Genomic DNA, 22,014 nt, shown 5'->3' on the forward strand with positions numbered 1-22,014 from the left:
GTGTGTGAGAGATACATGAGCAGGGACACAAAGCACTGGTTGGACAGAGAGGGTGCTGGAGGTTTTAGCTTGCCTGCTAGGCTGAGATCTGGACCCTATAGCTGTGTCAGTGGGGACTCTTATTGGGGGCCTGGAGAGCAAGGGGTGACCAGCCCTGGACTGACTGTGATCTCTGTGTGCTCTTAAGGGAAATTGCACTTTACTGTGTGTATTTGTCATCCTTTCCTCCTATATGAGACATCTCTCACTGGTGTTAGTGGTGAGGATTGAGGCTCCTTGACTGCTGGGCCAGGGCATGGGTGTCACAATAATTTTACAGACTCTTTCCCTGTTAGCAGTTCTTAAATCACAAGAAAATATATGAGCATACCCTAAGCATGTGCAAGGTATTGAAAGTAAGACTCTTAAAAAAAACAAAACAAAAAAAAAACACTGTGCTATAGGCCTCCTTCCACAACCCATGTAACACACACATACATGCATGTACACATAAGCACATACATGTTCAGTCACACATACACACACCATATACTCATTTGAAATAAACAAGCTTTGGCTTGTAATTTCTTATCAGTGTCCATAACTGGGTTTTTTTTCTTTTCTATATCCTGTTCAGTACTGACACGTAGAGTTAACTGGTACTATAATGCCCTAGAAACCTTTTACACGAACTGAAGATCATAAAATTATATAAATATGTCTCAAGATAAATGAAAAGGTATACAGTTGATTACTATGTAACACACACATACATGCACACATACATGCATGTACACACAAGCACATACATGTTCAGTCACACATACACACACCACATACTCATTTGAAATAAACAAGCTTTGGCTTGTAATTTCTTATCAGTGTCCATAATTGGGTTTTTGTTCTTTTCTATATCCTGTTCAGTACTGACAAGTGGAGTTAACTGGTACTATAATGCCCTAGAAACCTTTTACATGAACTGAAGATCATAAAATTATATAGATATGTCTCAAGAGAAATGAAAAGGTAAACAGTTGATTACTCACCTGTAGTAATCTGTCTGTCTTTGCAGAAGGAGTACTGCCTGTCACGATCATAGTTGTTTGTTGTGGCACACCTATCAAAAAAAAAAAACAAGAATGCTTAACAATCCTTCTCAATGAAAACAAGAAACCATTGCCTGTGTCGGTTCCAGGCAAATTAATTAAAGGACTGATATTGAGCTGTATGAATGTTTGTATTTCTATTGGTTTATAGGATAGTCTTCCAAATCTATATCCTGTGCTACGACTACATTGTTATTTTATTTCATTGTATTAACTTTCATTCTTGGACACATAAAAATCTGCCCATTTTCAACCAGCTAAGAAATGCACAACATACAGCAACAATCAAATGCAATAATGTGGGGAGAAGAATGATGATGATGTTGCATATCCCTGATTGTATCTCATGGGAGGCACAACAGTAGGTTGTGTTGCATGTCCCAGCTCTAAGGATGTCAAGAGTTATAATAGATTGCAGGCAAGTTGGGTAATTTCTGTACCTATGTCCAAGACGGTTCCAGTCCCAGCTACTACAACTCATTGCAAATATCCAGCATAGTAAACAAATCTGCATGCAGAAAGGGATAGGGCTGCATACTTACCAAAACCACTTACAGCTATCAGGGTCAGTTTTGCTCTTGTGTACCTTACTTACCTAGTTAGAAGTGGCAGGCAACATACATTGTGGTGGGCTATACAAACACAAAGCTGATTCAGTTACACATGAATTGAGTGCAATATGACTTAAGAGAGAAGCTGTACTAACACAAAAGCTACATCTTGAACAATCAGTAGCAAAAAAAGAAACCCTGTAACATTCAAGAAACATTTGTAATGCAACATAAGCCTGACAAAAAGATTTATAAAGAACAAAATGCAAACATTTTCTCTCTTCAGTGTGTCCTTCCTGTTTACATAGTAGTAGCAGCATGATTTGCCTTCATACTGTACTGTTCTGACTACGTGGTATTTTTTGGATAATGCTCTACTCAGAAACATATTTCCACAGTAATAAGTTCTCCTAATAAAGAAATGCAACCTCTATCCAAAACTAACAATGCTATGATTCTATTGTAACCTCTAGGGACATATAACATTTTCTTTCGTTTTCACAATAAGATAATGCAGACAGAGTACCTTTGCAGCAGCTCCTGGTCTAATTAGATGATTTTAAGGTTTATTAATGCAACTGCCTCACTCTCTCTCACTCGCTTCATGAGCAGCTCTTCTTTAACTTTTACTTGACTTATGTCCTCTTTATATAAAGTCATATTTACTTCTGCTACTTTCCATTGTATAGACCTCCACAAGGCATTACACTAAGGGCAAGCTTGGTAATAATGAATGATTCTATACCTTCTCCCTGTGCTGCAACACGTGATCTGGAACAAAAAACATCCATTAGTCATCTTACTGATTGTGAGTGTCTATATCAGAATAGTGAACGCTCTTCTGTCAAACTTTAAAGTTCGAAACCTAAAAATATCAGTGTCACGGATCAGCAAACTTTTTCCCAGGGAAAAATTAGCTGATCCAAAAAAAACCCTAACAAAATAAAGTGGGGAGTTTCGCACCCCACACCTCCTGATGTGGGGGGATGTGCCCCCCACACCCCCCAACTTAAATAAACCAACTCCAAGATCATACCACAGTGGAGTAAACAGCAAAGTCCCGAGAACAGCCCATCAGTTTTTTTTCCTGGGAAAAAATTGCAGTTCCGTGACTTTGACATTCTCAGCTTTTGAACTTTACAGTTCGACAGAAGAGCATTCGCTATTTTCAGCGTTCGGTCTTCTGATAGGAACCCGATTGTGACAATTGTCCACTAGGTTTGGAAAAAAAAAAAAAACTACAAAATCTGGGATAAGTACTTTTCTATTCTTATTGTGTTTATGGTAACAATCATACACAAGTTTGGTGATGTTTTAGTAACCTAGCCAAGAATTGATGTGGTCTGTACTCTAATGAGAGTAGAAAAAGAACCTAGACATTTTTAGATCTCTGGGTGTAGCAAATATTTGAAGATTCAAAGAAACTTTATTGTCATTTAGGACCACAAAAGTGCAGCCTACACATAATGGCAACTATCAGCTCATGAGAGAAATGCAGTGCAAATAACATAGATATAGCGGTATCAGAGAATAACATAAGAAAGAAAATAACAACACGTATGACATACAAAAGGTAGTTCACATTACATAAACAGATTCAATACACATAATTTAATAATAAATAATAAATAAATACTCACCACCAAACTCCCTTCACTGTTAGAGAATAAATAGAGACTTGTGAGTAGCAGCTGTTTAGTTACCGTATTGCACTTCTTAACCTTAGACGTGACTCATTATAGCCATTATATTGCATAATAGCAATACTGATGGTTATTACTCACAGCAGCAGAATTAAATGACTCAAAGAGGCTTTATGTATCAGGTATTATGGTTGCTATCCAAGTTAATAAATCTCACAGCTGTAGGAAACAAATTGTTCCTGTATCTGGTAGTCCTACAGTGGGAGCTGCGGTACCTCCTTTCAGACCCAAGATGTGAGAACCAGTTGTGGGCCGGATGGTTCAAATCAGCCAGTGTTTTGTAAGTTCTTTTTCTTGCTTTTGTAAAGAAAAGCTCCTGAATAAAAGGTAGGTTTGAGCTCAAGATTTTCTCAGCCACCCTCACGACCCTCTGTAATTTCTTCTTCTCAGCAACTGTGCAGTTGCTGAACCATGCTATGAAGTTGCTAGTGAGGTTGATCTTCATAGAATAGCTCCCCTGTAAAAGGTGGTAAAAGCAGACAGTGGGACCCTGGCCTTTTTGAGCTTTCTCACGAGGTGAAGCCTCTGTTGAGCCTTCTTGACTATATGGTTGGTATTAACAGTCCAGGAGAGGTCATCTGAGATGTGAAGGCCCAGGAACTTGGTTGTTTTGACTTTCTACCTCCCCTTTGATAGTGAGTGGTTGGTGAACTGTTGCTTTTCTCCTGAAGTCTGTAATAATTTCTTTCATCTTATTAACATTCAGGTCCAGATTGTTTCTGTCAGACCAGATAATCAAAGTGTTTACCTCATCCCTGTAGTTATGTTTGTCCCCACCACTAATGAGAGCCACATCTGTGGCATCATCAGCAAATTTTATAATATGGTTTGAGTTACCTTTTGCAGTACTGTCATGGGTGAGGATCATGAAGAACAAGGGACTGAGCACAAAATATTGGGGAACAACAGTATTCAGGGCTATGCATTGGGAGGTGTTGTTTCCAACACATGTCTATTGGGATCTACCAATTAGAAAGTCAAGATTCCAGTTACATAGGTGCTTGTTTATCCTGAGTTTCATGAGCATATCCACCAGTTGCATCGATATCACAGTGTTGAATGTAGAACTGAAGTCGATGTACAGCAGCCTTACGTAGTTGTTCCTCCCTTCTAGGTATTTTAGTGCAAGGTGTAGTGCGACTAATATTGCATCCACAGTGGATCTATTTGCCTGGTATGCAAACTGAAGCAGATTGAAGGACTTAGGCAGACCCGCAGACAGATGTTTCTTCACAATCCTCCCAAAGCATCAAAGCACTTCATGAAGTTTGAGGTTAAAGCGACTGGTCTCAAGTCATTGAGGCAGGTAGGGGTGGATTTCTTCGGAAGTGGGATAATACTTGTTTCCTTGAAATGGAAGGGAACTTTCTCCATAGCAAGGGATGAGTTGAAGAGATCTGACAGTACCAGATATAACTAATCAGCACACCCCTTCAGCACCTTGCCAGGTATGTTATCCGGTCGAGCGACTTTTCTAGGATTCACCTTTTTAAGCTGAATTCTCATCTCCTTGGAGTTTAAGGCGAGCACTATCTCCTCTTTGCCAGTATTTGTTTTAGAAGGTGCAGTGGTGTTCTTATCCTCAAATCTACTAAAGAAGGACTTCAGTTCATTTAGGAATTCCAAGCTGTCATCACATTGGAGTGTTTTGGTCTTGTAGTCCATGAGTTGCTGTATCCCCTGCCATAGGTTTCTCATGTCCTTCATGTCTAGAAAGCAGATCTGATTTTCCTCCCATATTTCCTCTTTCCCTCTTTGGTGCCCTTTTTCAGATTTGACCTGGCCGCCTTTAACCTTTCTTTGTCATTTGCCTTGAAGACTGTGTTTCTTGCTCTCAGTTGCTTGTAGACATTCTTGGTGAACCAGGGCTTCTGATTAACTCTTATAGTGATGGCTTTCATGGTGGTTACATCTGCCGCACGTTTATTTATGTAGGCAAGAATTGCTTTGGCATAGGTGTCTATGTCTAACTGGAGGTTGTGTGTAGCTGGTTCTTTAAAGACCTCCCAGCAGGTGGTATTGAAACAGTCCTGAAGACAATCCATGGAACCCTCCTGCCAGACTCTGATCTGTTAAGTTTTCAGTTTTTCTTTGATCAAAGCCGTCTTGTAGTGAGGCAGAAGCAGGATGGCAGTGTGATCAAAGCTGCCTATGTTGGGGTGCTTCACATCTTTAACAGCTCCTTTACTATTGCTGTAAATGTTATCTAAGGTATTCTCCCCTCTGGTGGGGAAATCCACATACTGATAAAAATGGGGTAGCACCTCCTTAGGCTCAGCTCTGTTGAAATCACCTGCTATCACATGTGCAAATTCTGTGTTTCTGCTTTGTAGCTCACAGATATTATGTTGTTTATTTTCGGACCTTTTCTCCCCATGGCTCCACTGAAAATGGGCTCTTTTAGGCCCAGTGGACTTTCCCGGTAAACAAATGCAATAAAATAAATAAAAATAAATCAATTTTGAGCTTCAGTGGTGTTAGCACTGTGGGGGGATATACACTGCTGTGACATGTATCCCACTGAATTCCCTTGGTGCATATAAAGGTCTTTATTTTAGTGTCAATATTTCCACATCATCTGAGCAGTATGATTGAACCAGCTTACAGTCTTGGCACCATCTGTTATTAACATAGATGCATACACGACCACCTTTAGCTTTAACACTCTTGTGCTTTGCAGCTATCTGCTCTAAAAAGAGTTGCCCGTCTAGGTTCACAGCATTGTCACTAATGTTACTATGCAGAACATTAAAGAGAGTCATTTGTTATTGTTCAGTGTGTGCATTTGCTTTTTATCATTTCAGTATTTTTATCTTTTCTGTGCACAGTATAGAAGCAGGTATACTGACTCAGATCTGTCTCTCTACCACCAGTCCTCTCATGATCCCTATTGGTTAATGCAAGTAGTGATATTTGTAATATGGACAGCTTCCACACTACCCTCAAAGGGGTCTCTTTGTAGCATTTAACTGCCCATATCTGCTTTACTTTACCAGGATTAGCACATAGTTGCTCCACAGTACTGTTAGCAATTATTAGTTGTTCTGCATAATGGATATTCAATACTTCCTTAGCACAAATAGTTATTTCCTCTGATAACTATATCTTTTAATTGAATATAGTTGTCAGTCTAAAAAATTCTCCAAATCTGTGTAGTAAAATGGGAGGTCAACCTGACTGCCTTCCTTTTTCTGCACTTGGTGTCATTAGACTATGTAGCAACTGCTTGATACTCACAGATAATGAGCTTTTACTTAGTACAAGACATTCTGTTTGGAGAGGTGCAATTCTTCAACATGAAGGATTCACTCTTACCAAAAAACACTGACTGGTGGCAACACAAACTTCTACAACACTCCACATCAATCCTGTCAAAAATGTCCTGAGTTGACGCTGCAAAAAAATCCTTGCCAAAGCATCATAGACACACAGTGACTGAGGCTTGGCTTCTTGAACAACTACACTTCGCACTAATCACAAGTGCACATCACACAGCAGTGAGTGATCTGACTGGTATTCATTAAACAGTTCTATCCACTGCTCACAGCTGCAAAACAAAGTAAGTGTCAGAATATTCTAATGAAGACATAAACAGGCAAAATACATGCTATTTAAGCAATTCAACATGGCAGAGCACTTCAGGAACATATAACCAGCACATGTACAGGCAGTGTTAAGTTCCATAACACTTATAATGTTAATGGTTAGTGCTGATATCATTAACCTGTATATGCAACATGCTTTAAAACAAGATGCTATTCCTGTCAGATCTCAGCCTAGAAGGAAAAGGGTGTTCAGATCATGTTTGACTTATCATGGACTTCATGATACAGAAATTGTAGGGTGATACAGGGTGGACAGGGATACCTTAAAAGAAATTTGCAGTTTTTACTGCCCTCACCATAAGCCCTAGGGAAATCATGGCGAACCCATCCCAGTGGAAATCAAGATATGCATAGCATTATGTATAAAAGCTACAGACACTTTTCACAGATCCACATGGGATGTATTACAGGTGCTGCAGGTCTCAGCCTCATGAATATTACATCAAATTCTAAATTCAGTGCTACAACCTTTTAGGAATAATACCTGGTTTCTGCATACCCCAGAGGAGATAGCAACAACCATGCAACATTTCTATGCCATAGCCAACTTCACTCAGGTTCTGGGAATCACAGACTGCTCACACATTGGAGTAAAAGTCAAACCTAGTGAACAAAAAAGAGGTACATCAACAAGAAAGGATATCACTCTATCAACTGTCAATGGTCTATAATACCCAAGGGATCATCTGCAACATGAGTGCAGGTAAGCCTATCAGTTTTTATGACTCATTCATATGAAGCAATGTGACTTGTATGAAAGGTTTGCTGGGTTGAGTTTCCACAAGGGCATCTAGTGGGGGATGCAGGTTATGGAAAGTACCCTTGGCTTATGACACTCTTGAGAAACCTACATAGCTCAAAAGAGCAAGTACATAATGATGCTCACTCTCAAACTAGGAATATCTTAGAACATGTATTTGGCTTGTTCAAACCAAGGTTCCTGTGTCTAGACACATCTGTTGGTGCCCTGTAGTATGACTTCACCACTTAGGCCAAAATATTCAGAGTCCATACCATGTTACACAATATAATTGTCAGGATACTGCTGCAACAAGGACAACAAGGCCAAGGACCACAGTTGCCAGCAACCCAGGCAGGGTCAGCAGGACCAGCAGATACAGATGAGAAGTCTAAGGAAGTATCAACAGCTGCAGATGATCCTGACAGACAATTGTGCGCACAATATGCTATGGACCTAGCTATGAGACAGAACATAGTGCATGCACTCAGTTCCTAAATGAAAGCCTAAGAAGATAAGCACATGCCAACAGTAAAAGTGATGCATGCAAAAATACCACCCTTTACCTATATAACCATGTATTGGCTGTGTTCTCTGCACATCAGGCAGAGTCAACCACAGAAGACACAATGTGTAGCAACAGCATTAACCTAGTAAGTGAAGAACCGGTAAAGAAGATATATAAATGATTAGCTTCATGTGCAAGTATTGTATTTCAGTAAGATGAAACATGGCTCAACTGTACAGGAAGGTCAGCAGAAACTCACAACTGACATGGGTAGCATAAATATGATTATGTCCACCACTGTGCACCTTGCATTAAAGCTGCCCAGTACAGTCATCCCAAGAGTGACCAGGCCAGTCTTAGCATTATTTGCATAAGGTGCTAAGCAAGCACTAATTATAATCTAGTATGACTGCATTTATAAGAATAATAATACAAATACAATGAAGAGCAAGAAATACATAAACCATTTAAACTGAGCATAGAAAAGAAATGTATAAACCATTTAAACTGAGCATAGAAAAGAAATGTAAAACAAGTGCAATACATTTGATTAAAGCAAACATCTGAGAAAGCAGGCATTAGCTATTCACTCTGTGCATCAGACATAAGACAACCCTAAGTCACAAAGAAATGTGCAAAGAGCAGGGCACAGTCATCATCATTTGCACAAGGCGTGTGTGTGTGTGTGTGTGTGTGTGTGTGTGTGTGTGTGTGTGTGTGTGTGTGTGTGTGTGTGTGTGTGTGTGTGTGTGTGTGTGTGTGTGTGTGTGTGTGTGTGTGTGTGTGTGTGTATGAGACATCAGTTTATCACCAAGTATCCTCTATCATCACTCCTAGTAACAACAGATTTACATCATTTAGTAGTGACATTCTTGCACTTGTGTGTGGATCTGAACAAAAATAATCAAAGCACTTGTGCTAGTATTATGCACTGGCATCCTGGACAGGTGTGAACCATCCATGCATGGAAGAGAACTGAGTTTGCCATCATTGCTCCCAACTAAGAGAACTAACTCTACTTGGAGTTGCACTGCTAGTCCATGACCTTAGATAGATGTTGGGGTGCATCCTGAACTGGAATGATATCTGCTGGATGACCTCTCATGATGAATACATGGCCTAACATGTCTGGGTGTGCACACCTTAATCACTGATGGAGCAGAGAAAGTAGTGTCACTTCAGGTGCCAGATTTGTCAAGGCCACACTGGCAAAAATCTGATCATGTAGTAGCTCTTTAGTCACATGGATGCTGACCCTCTCCCAGCAGATATTCCATTACAGACACTGCACAATCCAGAGTGTCATTCATCCAGTCCAAAGAGTCACCCACATGGTTAAAGCAGTCTTGCACATCAGGACGCACAACATGAGGTACTCTGACTATTTCTTCCAAGGCCCTGATGGAACATGTCTGTGCCTCAATGATGGCCCTAAATATAATATGAGTGGCATGTACTGACATGCAAACATCAGGTGGATGATGGAAAACAGATCTCCTCTGAGTGTTGCTACTGACAACCCTGTGTGGTATTTCATCCTCATGATGGCTAGGGAGAGTTTCAGTCAGCTCTACACCTGGAGTAACCACATTACCCTGATATACCATGTCACCTTCAACCTGTCTTATCTCTGATCGGTCCATGTCATAGACATGCTTAGGCATACTGATTGTATCCAGTCATTGGGCATGGGATGTGGGAGCAACAACCTCAGACTGAAACACTAGACTGTACATCTTCATATCTGCCATCATCATCAGAGACTACTGTTACTCCCAATATCAAGCTGTAGGAGTTCCACAGTGCTGTTGGCTGGTTCACCTGTGAATGAAGGAATAAAACACAACAAACAGAGAAATATAAGAAATGATCTGACTTATGCTACACTACTGGGAGTTAAGCAATAACAGATGCAGGTGCAATTAAAAAGGATTTAAGTTAGACTTTAGGAGAAATCCTGTACATTTATACTAGAAAAAAGTTATGGCCATGTCATTTGCAGGTGATTGTGGAACCTCACCATCAGATGTGCATATACAAACAAAACTGAGATGGAAAAGAGAAAATAAACATAATTAAGATGACACAATAAACAGAAACCTGAAATACTTCAGCATATCAATAAAGTTCTTATACACTAGTATCTCTATCCATTCTTTCTCACCTCTCCCTTTCTCCCCTCTTTAGCTCTCTGTCTCTCTCTCTCTCTGTCTCTCTCTCTCTCTATTACACACTTTCTCTCTCTACAAAATATACTTAATGGCTGGAACTTTGGTCATCTTCCACCTCAGCAACTATGTCAGGCACTAATCTGGGATCCCCCAATGATCTTCCAGGATCCCTTGAAGTGAACCCATACTCCTCCATCTCATTAAGTGGAGTTTCTATAAATCTCGCAGGTGCTAAACTCGTAAACAAGAGGAAAGAAAGCTCAAACCAAAACACGGCAGCCAGAAAAAAAATCATTAAGTGGAGTTTCTATAGCAGGACCACCACCAGTAGCCTTATATTCCTGTGCTACAGTACTGGCTCCTTCTTGACCTTGATGATCAGGCCATCACTGGCCTGATAACTGATTTGGCTGTAGTCACTTCTATGGCCATACACAGCATTGATATTATTGACCACCTGCTGCCAGATATGGTCATGGAATGGCTTCTCAGCTAAGACTTTCTCTAATATGCTTGATCCATGTTGAAAGAGTTCCTGCACTGTCACCTCATTCTCCGCATTTGAGAAGGCAGATTTACATGGCCCAGATTTCTTTGTAGCCAAATCCTTGTATGGAATGAAAAAAACACAAGCAAATATGCCAGAAAAATAAAGTGACTGGCAACAAAATAAACATGAATGCAGGCAGGCATCATTAACAAAAATTAACTTACTGCTCTATATAAATGCATACAAGTAATACATATGCCCCCCCACCCAAACAAATAAATAAATAAATAATAAAAAAATACAATGAAAAGCATGGTAAGGATGAAAAAACTATGCAGTTCCAGTGAAAATAACAGTATTAACAGTCAATCAAAGTGTAGGAATTATTTGAAATAAGCTTTGTTGACTTCAGGTATAACACAGTTGTTGGTCTAAAATGCAACCTTGGCATTGCTACTAGTCAGAGAACAATTTTGTCTTACATGTGTTCACATTCTCAGAGAAATTTTGCTCTAAAGGCATGTAACATTTGCTGAGGATACTTCAAAGTACAACTGCTATACCTTCTATAGCAACACCAGTAGACAAAATGCAGATATTATGCAATGTTATCTGAAATATAAGTCATATAACAACTTTGAAATAATTTATTTGTAAAGAAAAATCATACATCTTGAAAGGATTTGTAGGAAAGTCTGAAAAAAGTAATGCAATTGCATCAGTTAAACAGCGATATATCAAGTTGGTGAATTCAAGCAGTCTCCTCTACTACAATACAAATGCCTTAGCACCAGAATGTGCTTATATAGTGCAGATTAATCCCTGGTGGACACTGTCAATATGTAAATCAGATGTCAACTCATTATCATTCATGAATCACTCAGTCCAATTAAAGTGCTTGGTGGGTAAACATAGTGTGAGGACCTACACGGTGTCATATACACACCCCAACATTACAAAAACAAGCATTGACAAGTGTGGTATGCTAAGGGCTTGAAAGTATGAATGATCAGAAGTAATGCAGGAATATTTCAGTGTTTCATACTTCTGCCACTTTGATCTATATTTACTGAAGGTGTTTGAAGGAGAATACATCTGCAAAAAGTCTGGTATTGCATTGACTTAGGAGATAACCTTTATAATACCTTTATGAATAAATGCTTATGACCTTGCTATGCTTCTGAGTAAAAAGTTGTTTGTACTTCATATCAAGTACACAACAGTTAAATATATAAGCAGAGAATTTCTAACTACAATTTAGATTGAATTAATTGTAGAATAACATAAAAATAAAGTACTGTTCACTAACGAAAGAGAAGAAAGCACTCGTGTTACAAACATTTGTTATTGTTGTGACAGGAATTATTATAAGTTCATAGGTTCATAGGTAGGTACTAGGCTATTGGCCCAAGGGCCTATGTAAGCCTAGCCAACAAGGTTCCCTGGCTTACTCCACCCAAGAAAGTTATTTTCCTGTGCCACTGTCAAGCAGAGACACAGAAGTGATCCCAGGGGTGTATTTCCTATTTACCATCCACTCATCAAGATTTTTCTTGAAGAGTGCTAATGAAGAACTTTGCTTGACATAGACGGGTAGCCTGTTCCAGAGTATGGGAAGTTTCTGGGACAGGAATCTATCCCTCCAGCATGACCTGTTTATTGTGGTGACAAGGTTTAGGTCCCTAGAGCATGTAGGTCAAAGGGATTTGGATTTCTTTAGGTGTAGCATATCCAACAGCTCTGGGTTTGACATAGCTTTATATGTTAGGCAGAGATCACCTCAGAGTAGACGATATGCTATGGAGTAAAGCTGGAGTATTTTGAGGTGGTCAGTGTAGGGCATTTGTTTAAGCCAGTAATCCTCTTTGTGAGGTACTTCTGTGGCCTCTCCTGCTGCTGCAGATGTTTTGTGAGGTATATTCCAAAAGGGGTGTTGTACTCTATAATGGGTCTAATGTGTGTCGAGTAGAGGGGAACAATGAACTATTTTTTCCTGGATGAGAACCCTTTTATGATGAGGTGTGCTACGTAGAAGGACTTCCTGACTACTGTGGCAATGTGACTATCAAAGGAGAGACTGATGTCCACCTGAGTCCCAAGGTCTCTTATCACACATTCGGCGTTAAGTAGATTGCTGCCTATGTTGTAGTTCATGGCAACAGAGTTTTTAACAAAGGGGATGACACTACACTTTTTGGTATTGTGTTTGAGGCCATGGCTCTGACACTAGGCATCTGTCTCAGCGAGGCCCATCTGTAGGATGTCCACATCATTTGGGGACTTGACTATGGCTCCTAGTTTGCAGTCATCTGCAAACTTCATTAGCCAGAGGCCTTCTGTGTTAGCCTGTACTTCAGATAAATAGATACCAAACAGGAGCGGTCCCAGGATGGAACCCTGTGGTACTTCACTTGTCACTGCTTTGAGGTCAGGTTTGGAGTATGCAATGTTTACAGTATGGGTTCTGTCAGTGAGCCAGTTGGCAACTCATCTTGTGATGTAGGGATTTATACCAAGTTTAATGAGTTTAGCTATAATTCCAGAATGGGGGATGGTGTTGAAAGCCTTGGCAAGGTCAAGATAGGCTGCGTGAACCACCTTACCCTCATCTACGGCTTTGGTAACTGTCTCAAAGAAGTCATTTAGGTTCAGGAGGCATGATCTGCCTTTCACAAACCTGAACTGGGTGGGATCCAGAGTTTGGAGGTTACCAATGTCTTTGTTTATGAATTTCATGATGATAAGTTCCATGGCTTTGCAGACCAGGCTCGTCAGGCTAATAGGTCGATAGTTCCCGGGATCAGTGATGGCTCCCCCTATGTGGAGTGGGATAACTTTTTCTGTGCACCATTCAGTGGGCACAAAGCCTGATGCAAGGCTATTATTGAACATGGTGCTTAAGTGGGGAGCCAGTTTGTTCTGAAGTTCATGTAAAATGCAGCCTGGGATGCTGTCTGGTCCCATGGATGCTGTGTTTTTGGCTTTAGAGAGTGCAGCTTTTACCTGCGTAGTTGTGATTACAGGGACTCTTGCATTCTTCCTGTATATATATATGGGCCCTTTAGGGGGTGAGGGGGGGTAATGTTAGCAATGAACCTATTTGCCAGGATGTTGGCAATATCAGATGGTTCTATAATTTTTGTGCCGTTGTGCTGTAACTCAGAGCAGATCTGGGTGTTGCCATCAAGATTCTTGACATAGCTATAGAATGCTTTGTGGTTAAACTTAGAATTTGTGGTGATTTTGTTTTCATAGCTAGCTTTGGAGGATCTTATAAGGGATCTCAGCTTCTTACTGAGGCTGACCAGGGAACTCCTCCACTCATGGGATTTTACTCTCTTTTGCAACAGTTTCTTCCTTCTGTTGTACAGTTTGTTTATGGCAGGGGACCACCAGATTGGCTTCCTTTTTATGGAGGATAGCATCTTGGTTCTGTTTGGGATAGCATGAGCCATGCACTCATGTAAGTGCTTATAGAGTGCATTTGTGTAGGATTCAGCAGTTGTAACTGTATTGTCTGTCTGCATGGGTGCCATGAAGTTCACCACTTCTGTCTTAAGAAGCATGAAGTTAGCTTTGGAGAAATTTTACCATGGTTTCCTTAATGGAGGGGATGTGGATATCAAGGGTGATTAGCTTATGGTCGAATCGGACCAAAGTGGAGTTGACGTCAGGTATGGAACACCGGTCACTCATGTTAGTAATGACTAGGTCTTGGATATTGTTGCCCCTTGTGGGGGTGTGGATAAGTTGATCCAGGGCATTGGAGTTTATGAATTCCAGAAAGGGTTGAGCTAAGGAGTTGGTACATGAGTAGTTTTCCCAGTTAATGGTGGGGTAGTTGAAGTCACCCATTATTAGGGTGTTTGGTTGAACCCTAATATTTTCCAGTACATCAAGAAAAGAGGAGTGGGAATCCTGGAACATGGTGGGGGATCTGTAACAAACTACAAATTGGATTGCAGTTTTGCCCAGAGTTAGTTGCACTTGGATAACCTTGGATGCATTATGCTGAGCAACTAGCCTGGAGGTGTGGATATCCTTAATGAATATGGACACACCTCCACCTTTGGTGTTTCAGTCCAGGTTACATGGCCGAAAAGTGTGGTATGAATTATAGCCTGGTAGTGCAGGGGTGCTCTCTGGAGCCTTGAACCAGGTCTCAGTCACTGCACAGATATCAATGTTCTCCATTTTAAGGAGTGCCTCGAGTGAGCGCATTTTGAGATTTAGACTTCTAGCTTTGAGTAGCATTACCCTCAGTTTTTGCTTGCCTGTTCCTGTTACGGTGTTTTTTTTTTATTTGAACCTTGCCTAAAAAAAGGCACGATAGGGCCAGCAAGAGCCTTAGCCAGTATCCAGAATCCCAAGGGCGACAGGTGCAGGCCATCTGTGGCAAAGCATCGTGGTCTGTCGATCATGTCATCCCAAGCAGACAGATACTGTATCCCTTTATTATGACACCAGAAGCTTAGCCAATTGTTGAAGTCAGTCATTTTGTCCTTGTACTATGGTATCATTCTGGGCGATGGCAGAATACTACTCATGGCTATGGTTATACATGCCTGGGCTACAAGATCGGAGAGCTCTTCCATGTCTCTTTTCATGTAGTCCAGGGAGGTACGTCTCAGGTCATTCACACCAACATGGACAATGACAGTCATATTTGTACTTGTTGTGGAGTGGCCTGAGTGTCTGGGTTATGTGGCAGATCCTGGCACCTGACAGTAACCTTCTCCTTGTTTAGCCTGGTGAGTGGGACATCAGTGTGCCTGACTATAGAGTCACCTATGACTAGTGTGTTGTGTACGTTGTTTTAACTTATCGGCTGTGGTTGAGTGGCACACTGAGTCTGTGGGCTGTGTTTCATTTGGGTTGTGTATGGGGATGGAGGTTGCTTGTGTTTCTGCTTTGGAGGTCTTTGTTGCTTAGACAGATTATTATTGACAGCCTCCGTGAATGCTTTTGTGTTACTATGTGTGGATTTTGTTGGTGTAGATTTAGTGAGACTATGTGATGAGTGTGGTGTGGTGCAAATGTTTACCTTCTCCTCATGATTGTCAAGCTCAGTCTTGGTTGGAGAGAGTTTTACCTCCAGTTTGCCTAGATAAGTGCATCTCTCACAGGTTGTAGTGTTGGGTGGTAGGAGAAGAGGGTTGTCTGTGTACATAAGGCAATTTTTACATAGCTTAACTGGTGCAAATATCCCAATCATCTAGACATCTACTGGAAAATTACAATGCTTATCCTGGACCTTTAATGTAAAATGATGCTTTGAGTTTATGTAGTTTACTTTCTCTTCTTCATAATATGTTTGGGTATATGGCAAATAGTGAAAATTATCTGAAATGAGTCCTGTTAATTCTGTAGTTTTCAATGTTCAAATCTAGAGAGAGTGCTGTTTGTGTGAAAGTAATGATGGTTAATGTGCATATATTCAAAGTATAAGACAACAAATTGAGAAAACATCACTAAAGACAGTTTAAAATCCTGTTTTTGGCTTCATTCTTTGCACATCACTTGACATTGTGCACTGGGGACTGTAGACAGTCCCTAGCAGTGAACAGCAATTTACATCCTAAGGCAAAAAATCAAAAATGTAATTTGGAATGTCATCAGTGGTGCAAATGTGACAGGTGTGGGTGCACTTTGGTCAGCACTGTGGTTATTACTGAGTGAAGAAAATGCAGCTGCCATGTATGTTTTTTTCCTGCGGCTTAAAGTGTTAGTGTTTGATAAATATAACTCATTTTATTTTGAAGTTATTACTCCAACTTCCACAAATAGTATGTTGATAACAGAAAAAAATTTTTTATCATTAATGCCACATTTTGATATACAGGCTGTTATATGTATGACACAAACTAAAGTGTGAGGGAATAAAAACAGCAGCATAATGGATGTGGAAGTATGGGTAGTTCATGAAAGACTTTGCAAATATGGTTGAATTACTATTCATATAAGTAATACATTCCTCATAAAGGTGTGCATCTTACTTGTTTATGCTGTTGTAATGTCTTGTGTGTTCCTTTCATGAAGAACTGTCATTACATGAAGGCATGCTTGATGTGTAACAGAAATGGAAGTGGCAAACACTGTTAAACTATTGAATAGTTGAGGCTAATCGCAGAGGTGTTTGGTTTCATGCTACATATTCTAGAAGGCTACCACTTGGATAAATCAACAGAATGCTTAACTATTTCCGTTTGCTCTTTTTTCTTCTTCTACTCATACATTTGTGCACAATTTGGTAATGAACACTGTTGACTGTCAGTGGTCACTAGCAGTGAATGGTGTTTCACTTCCCAAGGTACAAACCTGATACTCTTATTTTAAATGCCATCAGTAGCACAATAAAGTGTGATACAGTTACTCTTACATAGCTGCTGGGTGTAATGTATGCTTATTTATTTGTATTTATTTATTTTATTTTACATTTGTTAACTGGGATAGTCCAACTGGATACATGTCCATTTTCAGTGGAGGCCCAGGGAGAAAAGCTCCAAAGAAACACATATGCAAGACATACAAACAATATATTTTACATGTTTTTAGTATATTCAACCAGACAATATAGAGCACACATCATTAATTCCTTCATAAAGACATATATAATGATCAATACATTAACTAACAATAAAGTATGTTAAATATCCTATCTAGGGTCACATCATGCATCTGACTATGGCATTGATAAGACTAAACAGTCATATCAGGAGATTGTGTGTTTGAGGCAAGAGTTATAGCAGGAGTGGAGTAGGACTGAAGTTAGTATGGTGTGGAGCAGTGACATAACCATTTGTTGCTGAGATGGCTTTTGATAGATTTTTTTAAATTTGGATAGAGAAGATTCCAGGGTAATGGAAGGAGGCAGGGAGTTCCAAATTTTGGATACATAAGATGAGTAAAGGGAGTCAGTGGCATGGTTGTGTGATCTAGTAACTGTTATAGTAACTTATCTGTGGAGCGGAGTTGCCTAGGGCAGGAATACTGCTGAATTAGGTTGCTTAAAGCTGGTGTTTTATTTGGGTGGGAGAGCAGCGTATAAGTAATGATAATTTGATTGTAGATTAATAAATCTGGCAGTTCAAGCCAGTCCAATTGTTTTAGGTTATGACAGTGATGGGTTCTAAAAGATGAGTTATTAGCAAATTTGAGTATTTGATTATAGCAGGTTGCCAGTTTGCTGGTTTCTGTTTTGGATAGATTTGTTAGGATTGGGGATGCATAAAGTAATGTTGAGAGCAAGTGAGTGCGAGCAATTGTGGTCCTAGCAGTATGGGTCAAGTAGGACTTGTGTTTGTAGAGACTACCTAGCTTTCTGTGAGTGTTTTTAATAGCTAGATTAATGTGGATATCAAATTTTAACTTGTTATCAATGGTGACGCCTAGTAGTTTTGTGTGAGATTTGGGTGTGATAAGTGTACCATTTTTAGAGTGAATATTGAAAGTGGCAGTAAGGGTGGTATTTTGTGAGGGGTGAAATAGCAGGATCTTGGTCTTTTTGGGGTTGAGAATGAGGCCATTGTCAGTAAGCCAGTTTTCAACTAAGTGGAAATTATCCTGGGTTTTATTGTGCAGTTCTTGCAGGGTTGAGGCACAACATATTATAGTGGAATTGTCTGCGTATTGGATAAGGCTAGTGCTGTTTGCTGCTGAGTGGAGATTGTTTGTGAAAATTGAGAATAGCAAGGGAACTAGTATTGATCCCTGAGGTACCCCAAGAGTGACTGGTAAAAGTGGAGACAAGTTATTGTTCCACTGTACTGCTTGTTGCCTGTCCTTAAGATATTTGTCAAAACAGGAGATTGATTGGTTGTCTAATCCTAGGTTTTTGAGGTGGCAGATGAGTTTGTCATGGCTAACCATATCAAAGGCTTTTGATAGGTCTAACAAAAGGGCAGAAGTAAGTTTACCATTGCTCCTGTTATGGTTTATGGTATCTGTGAATGCTAACAGAGCTGTGGTGGTGCTATGACCTGGACGAAAACCATGTTGAGATGGAGATATGAGTTCCTGATTTGTAAGTTGATGTTGGATGCATTTTTCTAATATTTTAGCCAGTGGAGATAGAAAAGTGATTGGTCAGTAGTTAGATATGTCATAGGAAGTGCCTCCTTTGTGAAGAGGTATGATATAGGCAGTTTTCCAAATCAGAGGCACTGTAGCTTCAGTAATTGATCTATTGATTAGTATAGAAACTGTTACAGCTATTTCTGCTGCTGCCAGTTTTAGAAATTCATTGGGGAGGGAATCTATTCCTAGTGTTGTGGGTTTCAGCTGGGATAGTAGTTTTCTAATGTAGGAGGTTGGGGTGAGTTGCAGTTTAAAAGTGGGCATGTAGTTTGTGGGGATGGGGACACCTGTTGTAGTGACAGTGAGATATTGTTGAGCTAGAGCTTGTATGGTTTCAGTAAAGAATGTATTGAATGATTCAGCTATGTTGTCTTTTGTTAAACCTGATGTTGGGGGTGGGGTGATTGTTTTACCAGGGTGTATTAACTTGTTTAAGCCTGCCCAGAATTTCTTAGGGTTATTCATGAGTTGGGTTTGATGGGTAATGAAGTAATGTCTCTTGTCTTGGATAACTAGTTTTTTGATTAGATTCCTAATCTGTTGGTAGGCTTGCTGTGTACTAGGGCTTTTATTTGACCTCCAGGTTGTCCAGGCTCTATTTCTTTCAGCTAATTTTTGTCTAGTTTCCCTAGTTTACCATGGAACTGGTTTTGACTTTACTCTAGTAGTTCTTGCAGGGGCGTGTCTGTTTAATATATCTAAGAAGGTGCAGTAGAAGTGTTGAATAGCTTCATTTAAGGGTAGATAATAAAGGTCAGACCAATTATATAGCTTTCGTTCTTGTCTGAAGTGAGTGGGGTTAAAGTGTTTTTTGTTTCTAATTGTTTGAAGTATAGGACTTTGGGGGTGATGAGAGTTGTATTTAAGTAAGAAAGTAGTTTGATGGTCACTCAGTGAGTCTGGAAGGGTTCCGGCTATGTAGGAGCAGGGTATTTTATTGAGTAAGATCCAGTCTAATAGGCTTTCTTTTTTATTGTTTTTAACTATTCTGGTGGGCTGTTTGATTACTTGAGAGAAGGTATGAAGATTGATATGGTTAGTGGGTAGTTAAGCAGAGCATATGAGTCAGTCTATATTAAAGTCACCTAATACAATTGTCTCTTGAGGCATGGATTGAGATAACTATTGAAGGAGTGTCTCCATGATAGGGATGTTATTGCCTGGTGGTATATATCCTGTTACTAGGTTGATGGCTTTTCTGTTACTTATTTTAAGCTTTGCTAAGAGAATTTCAGCTTTTTCTAAAGGGGGTGTAGTTGCCTCGAGTTTAGTTATGGATAAATTATTTTTGTACAGCAGGGCAATGCCTCCACCCTTTTTACCTAGCAGGGGTGTAGCTAGGATTTTCAAATTTCTACTGACAGCTCTCAAACTGCTACCCCCCTCCCCAGCCAAGCTACGGCCATTCTCGTAATTCACGGTTCGCTCTTTTAGTGTCGATGAAGAGGCATTCGCTGTAATGCCTCTTCAGTAATATAATATAAATTCACTCAAACTCGGTTCCTTGAATTGAAAATTAACCTGAAATGTCAGTTCTTTGAAAAATGCAGCATGGTAGTTGGGGTAGAGACTTTATGCTTTTGTTTTCTGTAACTAAGGTACAGGTTTTGAGCTTGAGTAAATTACTAACCACCTGCTACCACTAACTAGGATGTTTCATTCACACACCCCTACCTACCTCTTAGTGCAAGAAATATGGACAAAGCCTAAAATAAACTGGGACAGATATTAAATAATGTTCTCGTGAACGAAAGTTGCTAGAATAACAGGATTTGTGCTAGTATGAATTTTTCTAGGACATGAAGTCTGAAGCTCAAATGTCTGTCATTATTTAGCAACTTCAGCCTTCAATTATTTTCTAGAAAATCACAAAATTTATGAGGAACAGACAAAATATGGGGCAAAATCTGGACATTCTGCAGAAATGTGGACAGTTGAGAGGTATGCTACCTACCACACACACACACACACACACACACACACACACACACACACACAACCTCTCAACCTCTTACAGCAACAAACTCATAAATAAAACTGAGGCAAAGACCCAAAAATAAGGACATTTTTTAAATATTTCTCTTATAAACTTAGAAAGATAATAGAATAGTAGTAGGTCTTGCATCAGTACGAATTTTCTGAAAGGTATGAAATCTGAAACTGAAATGTCTGCATTATTTTCTAACTTCAGTCTTTAACAATTTGCCACTAATTTGCCAGAAAACTGCAATTTTATGAAAACGGACCAAAAATGTGATGCAAAATATAAAATTGCCAGACAATACAGCTGGGAACCTGTCAAAGGAGGGACACCATTTTAATATGAGCACAGTTAACTTAGAGCAGCTGACAAAATTAGAGAATCTACATGCATTTCTGAAATAAAAGTAATGTATAACTCTGATCATTACAGTTATTTATAAAAGTAAAGTAAACCCTCTATGTTTTCTTCCAAAATTGCTATTTTGTGGAGGGATCATTAGGGAAGAGCAACATTTTGAGCCAAAATCAGGGACAGTTGAGGTTTGGCTATGCCTAATTCTATAAAGCAATTTATTTGCATGTACCTCTCAACCTGTTAATGCAATAAATCTGGACAAGGCCAAATATATTGAGGGAACATATAAACAGTACTAAAAATTGCTCTTGTATAAACTGGGATAGTTGATAGAACATGTCTTATTTTAGCATGCATTTTTCTGAAGGTTATAAAGTCTGAAACTAGTGTGTCATTATTTAGTGACTTAATTCCTAAATCATTTGCCAGAAAACCACAAATTGGGGAACAAACCAAAAATAAGAAGCAAAAAATCTATTCATTCTTTGAAAATCTGGACAGTTGGGAGGTATAGTTCAGCTGGGGCTGTCTGCCGCCTTCTCACAAAACCATGGTCGAATGGAGCCCCTGCAGCCATTCCAATGATCCGTTTTGCTATTTCCCATTTACCATAAACACTAATGTACATACTGATTTACTTCTATGATGATTTGAACTTCATTTGAAAGTTTTATTTTGCATTTTACAGCACAAACACTAAGACATCTGCTAAACAAACTTGGCATTAAAACTTCTCTGCCCTTGAAAC

General features: G+C 39.6%; 1 protein-coding gene across 2 annotated transcripts in view; it reads right to left on the reverse strand.

Annotated features, from left to right (window-relative positions):
• The window catches only part of F12 (coagulation factor XII), a 921,608-nt gene that overhangs the window by 588,665 nt on the left and 310,929 nt on the right, over positions 1–22,014 (reverse strand). For both annotated transcript variants that reach the window (XM_044069447.1, XM_044069448.1), the window contains one exon: positions 1,026–1,096. In XM_044069447.1, the coding sequence (XP_043925382.1) occupies positions 1,026–1,096 (71 nt within the window). The remainder of the gene's footprint in view (positions 1–1,025; positions 1,097–22,014) is intronic.

This window comes from Protopterus annectens, chromosome 4.part0 (genome assembly GCF_019279795.1).
Source record: "Protopterus annectens isolate FY-2018-M chromosome 4.part0, PAN1.0, whole genome shotgun sequence".
NCBI lineage: Eukaryota > Metazoa > Chordata > Ceratodontiformes > Protopteridae > Protopterus > Protopterus annectens.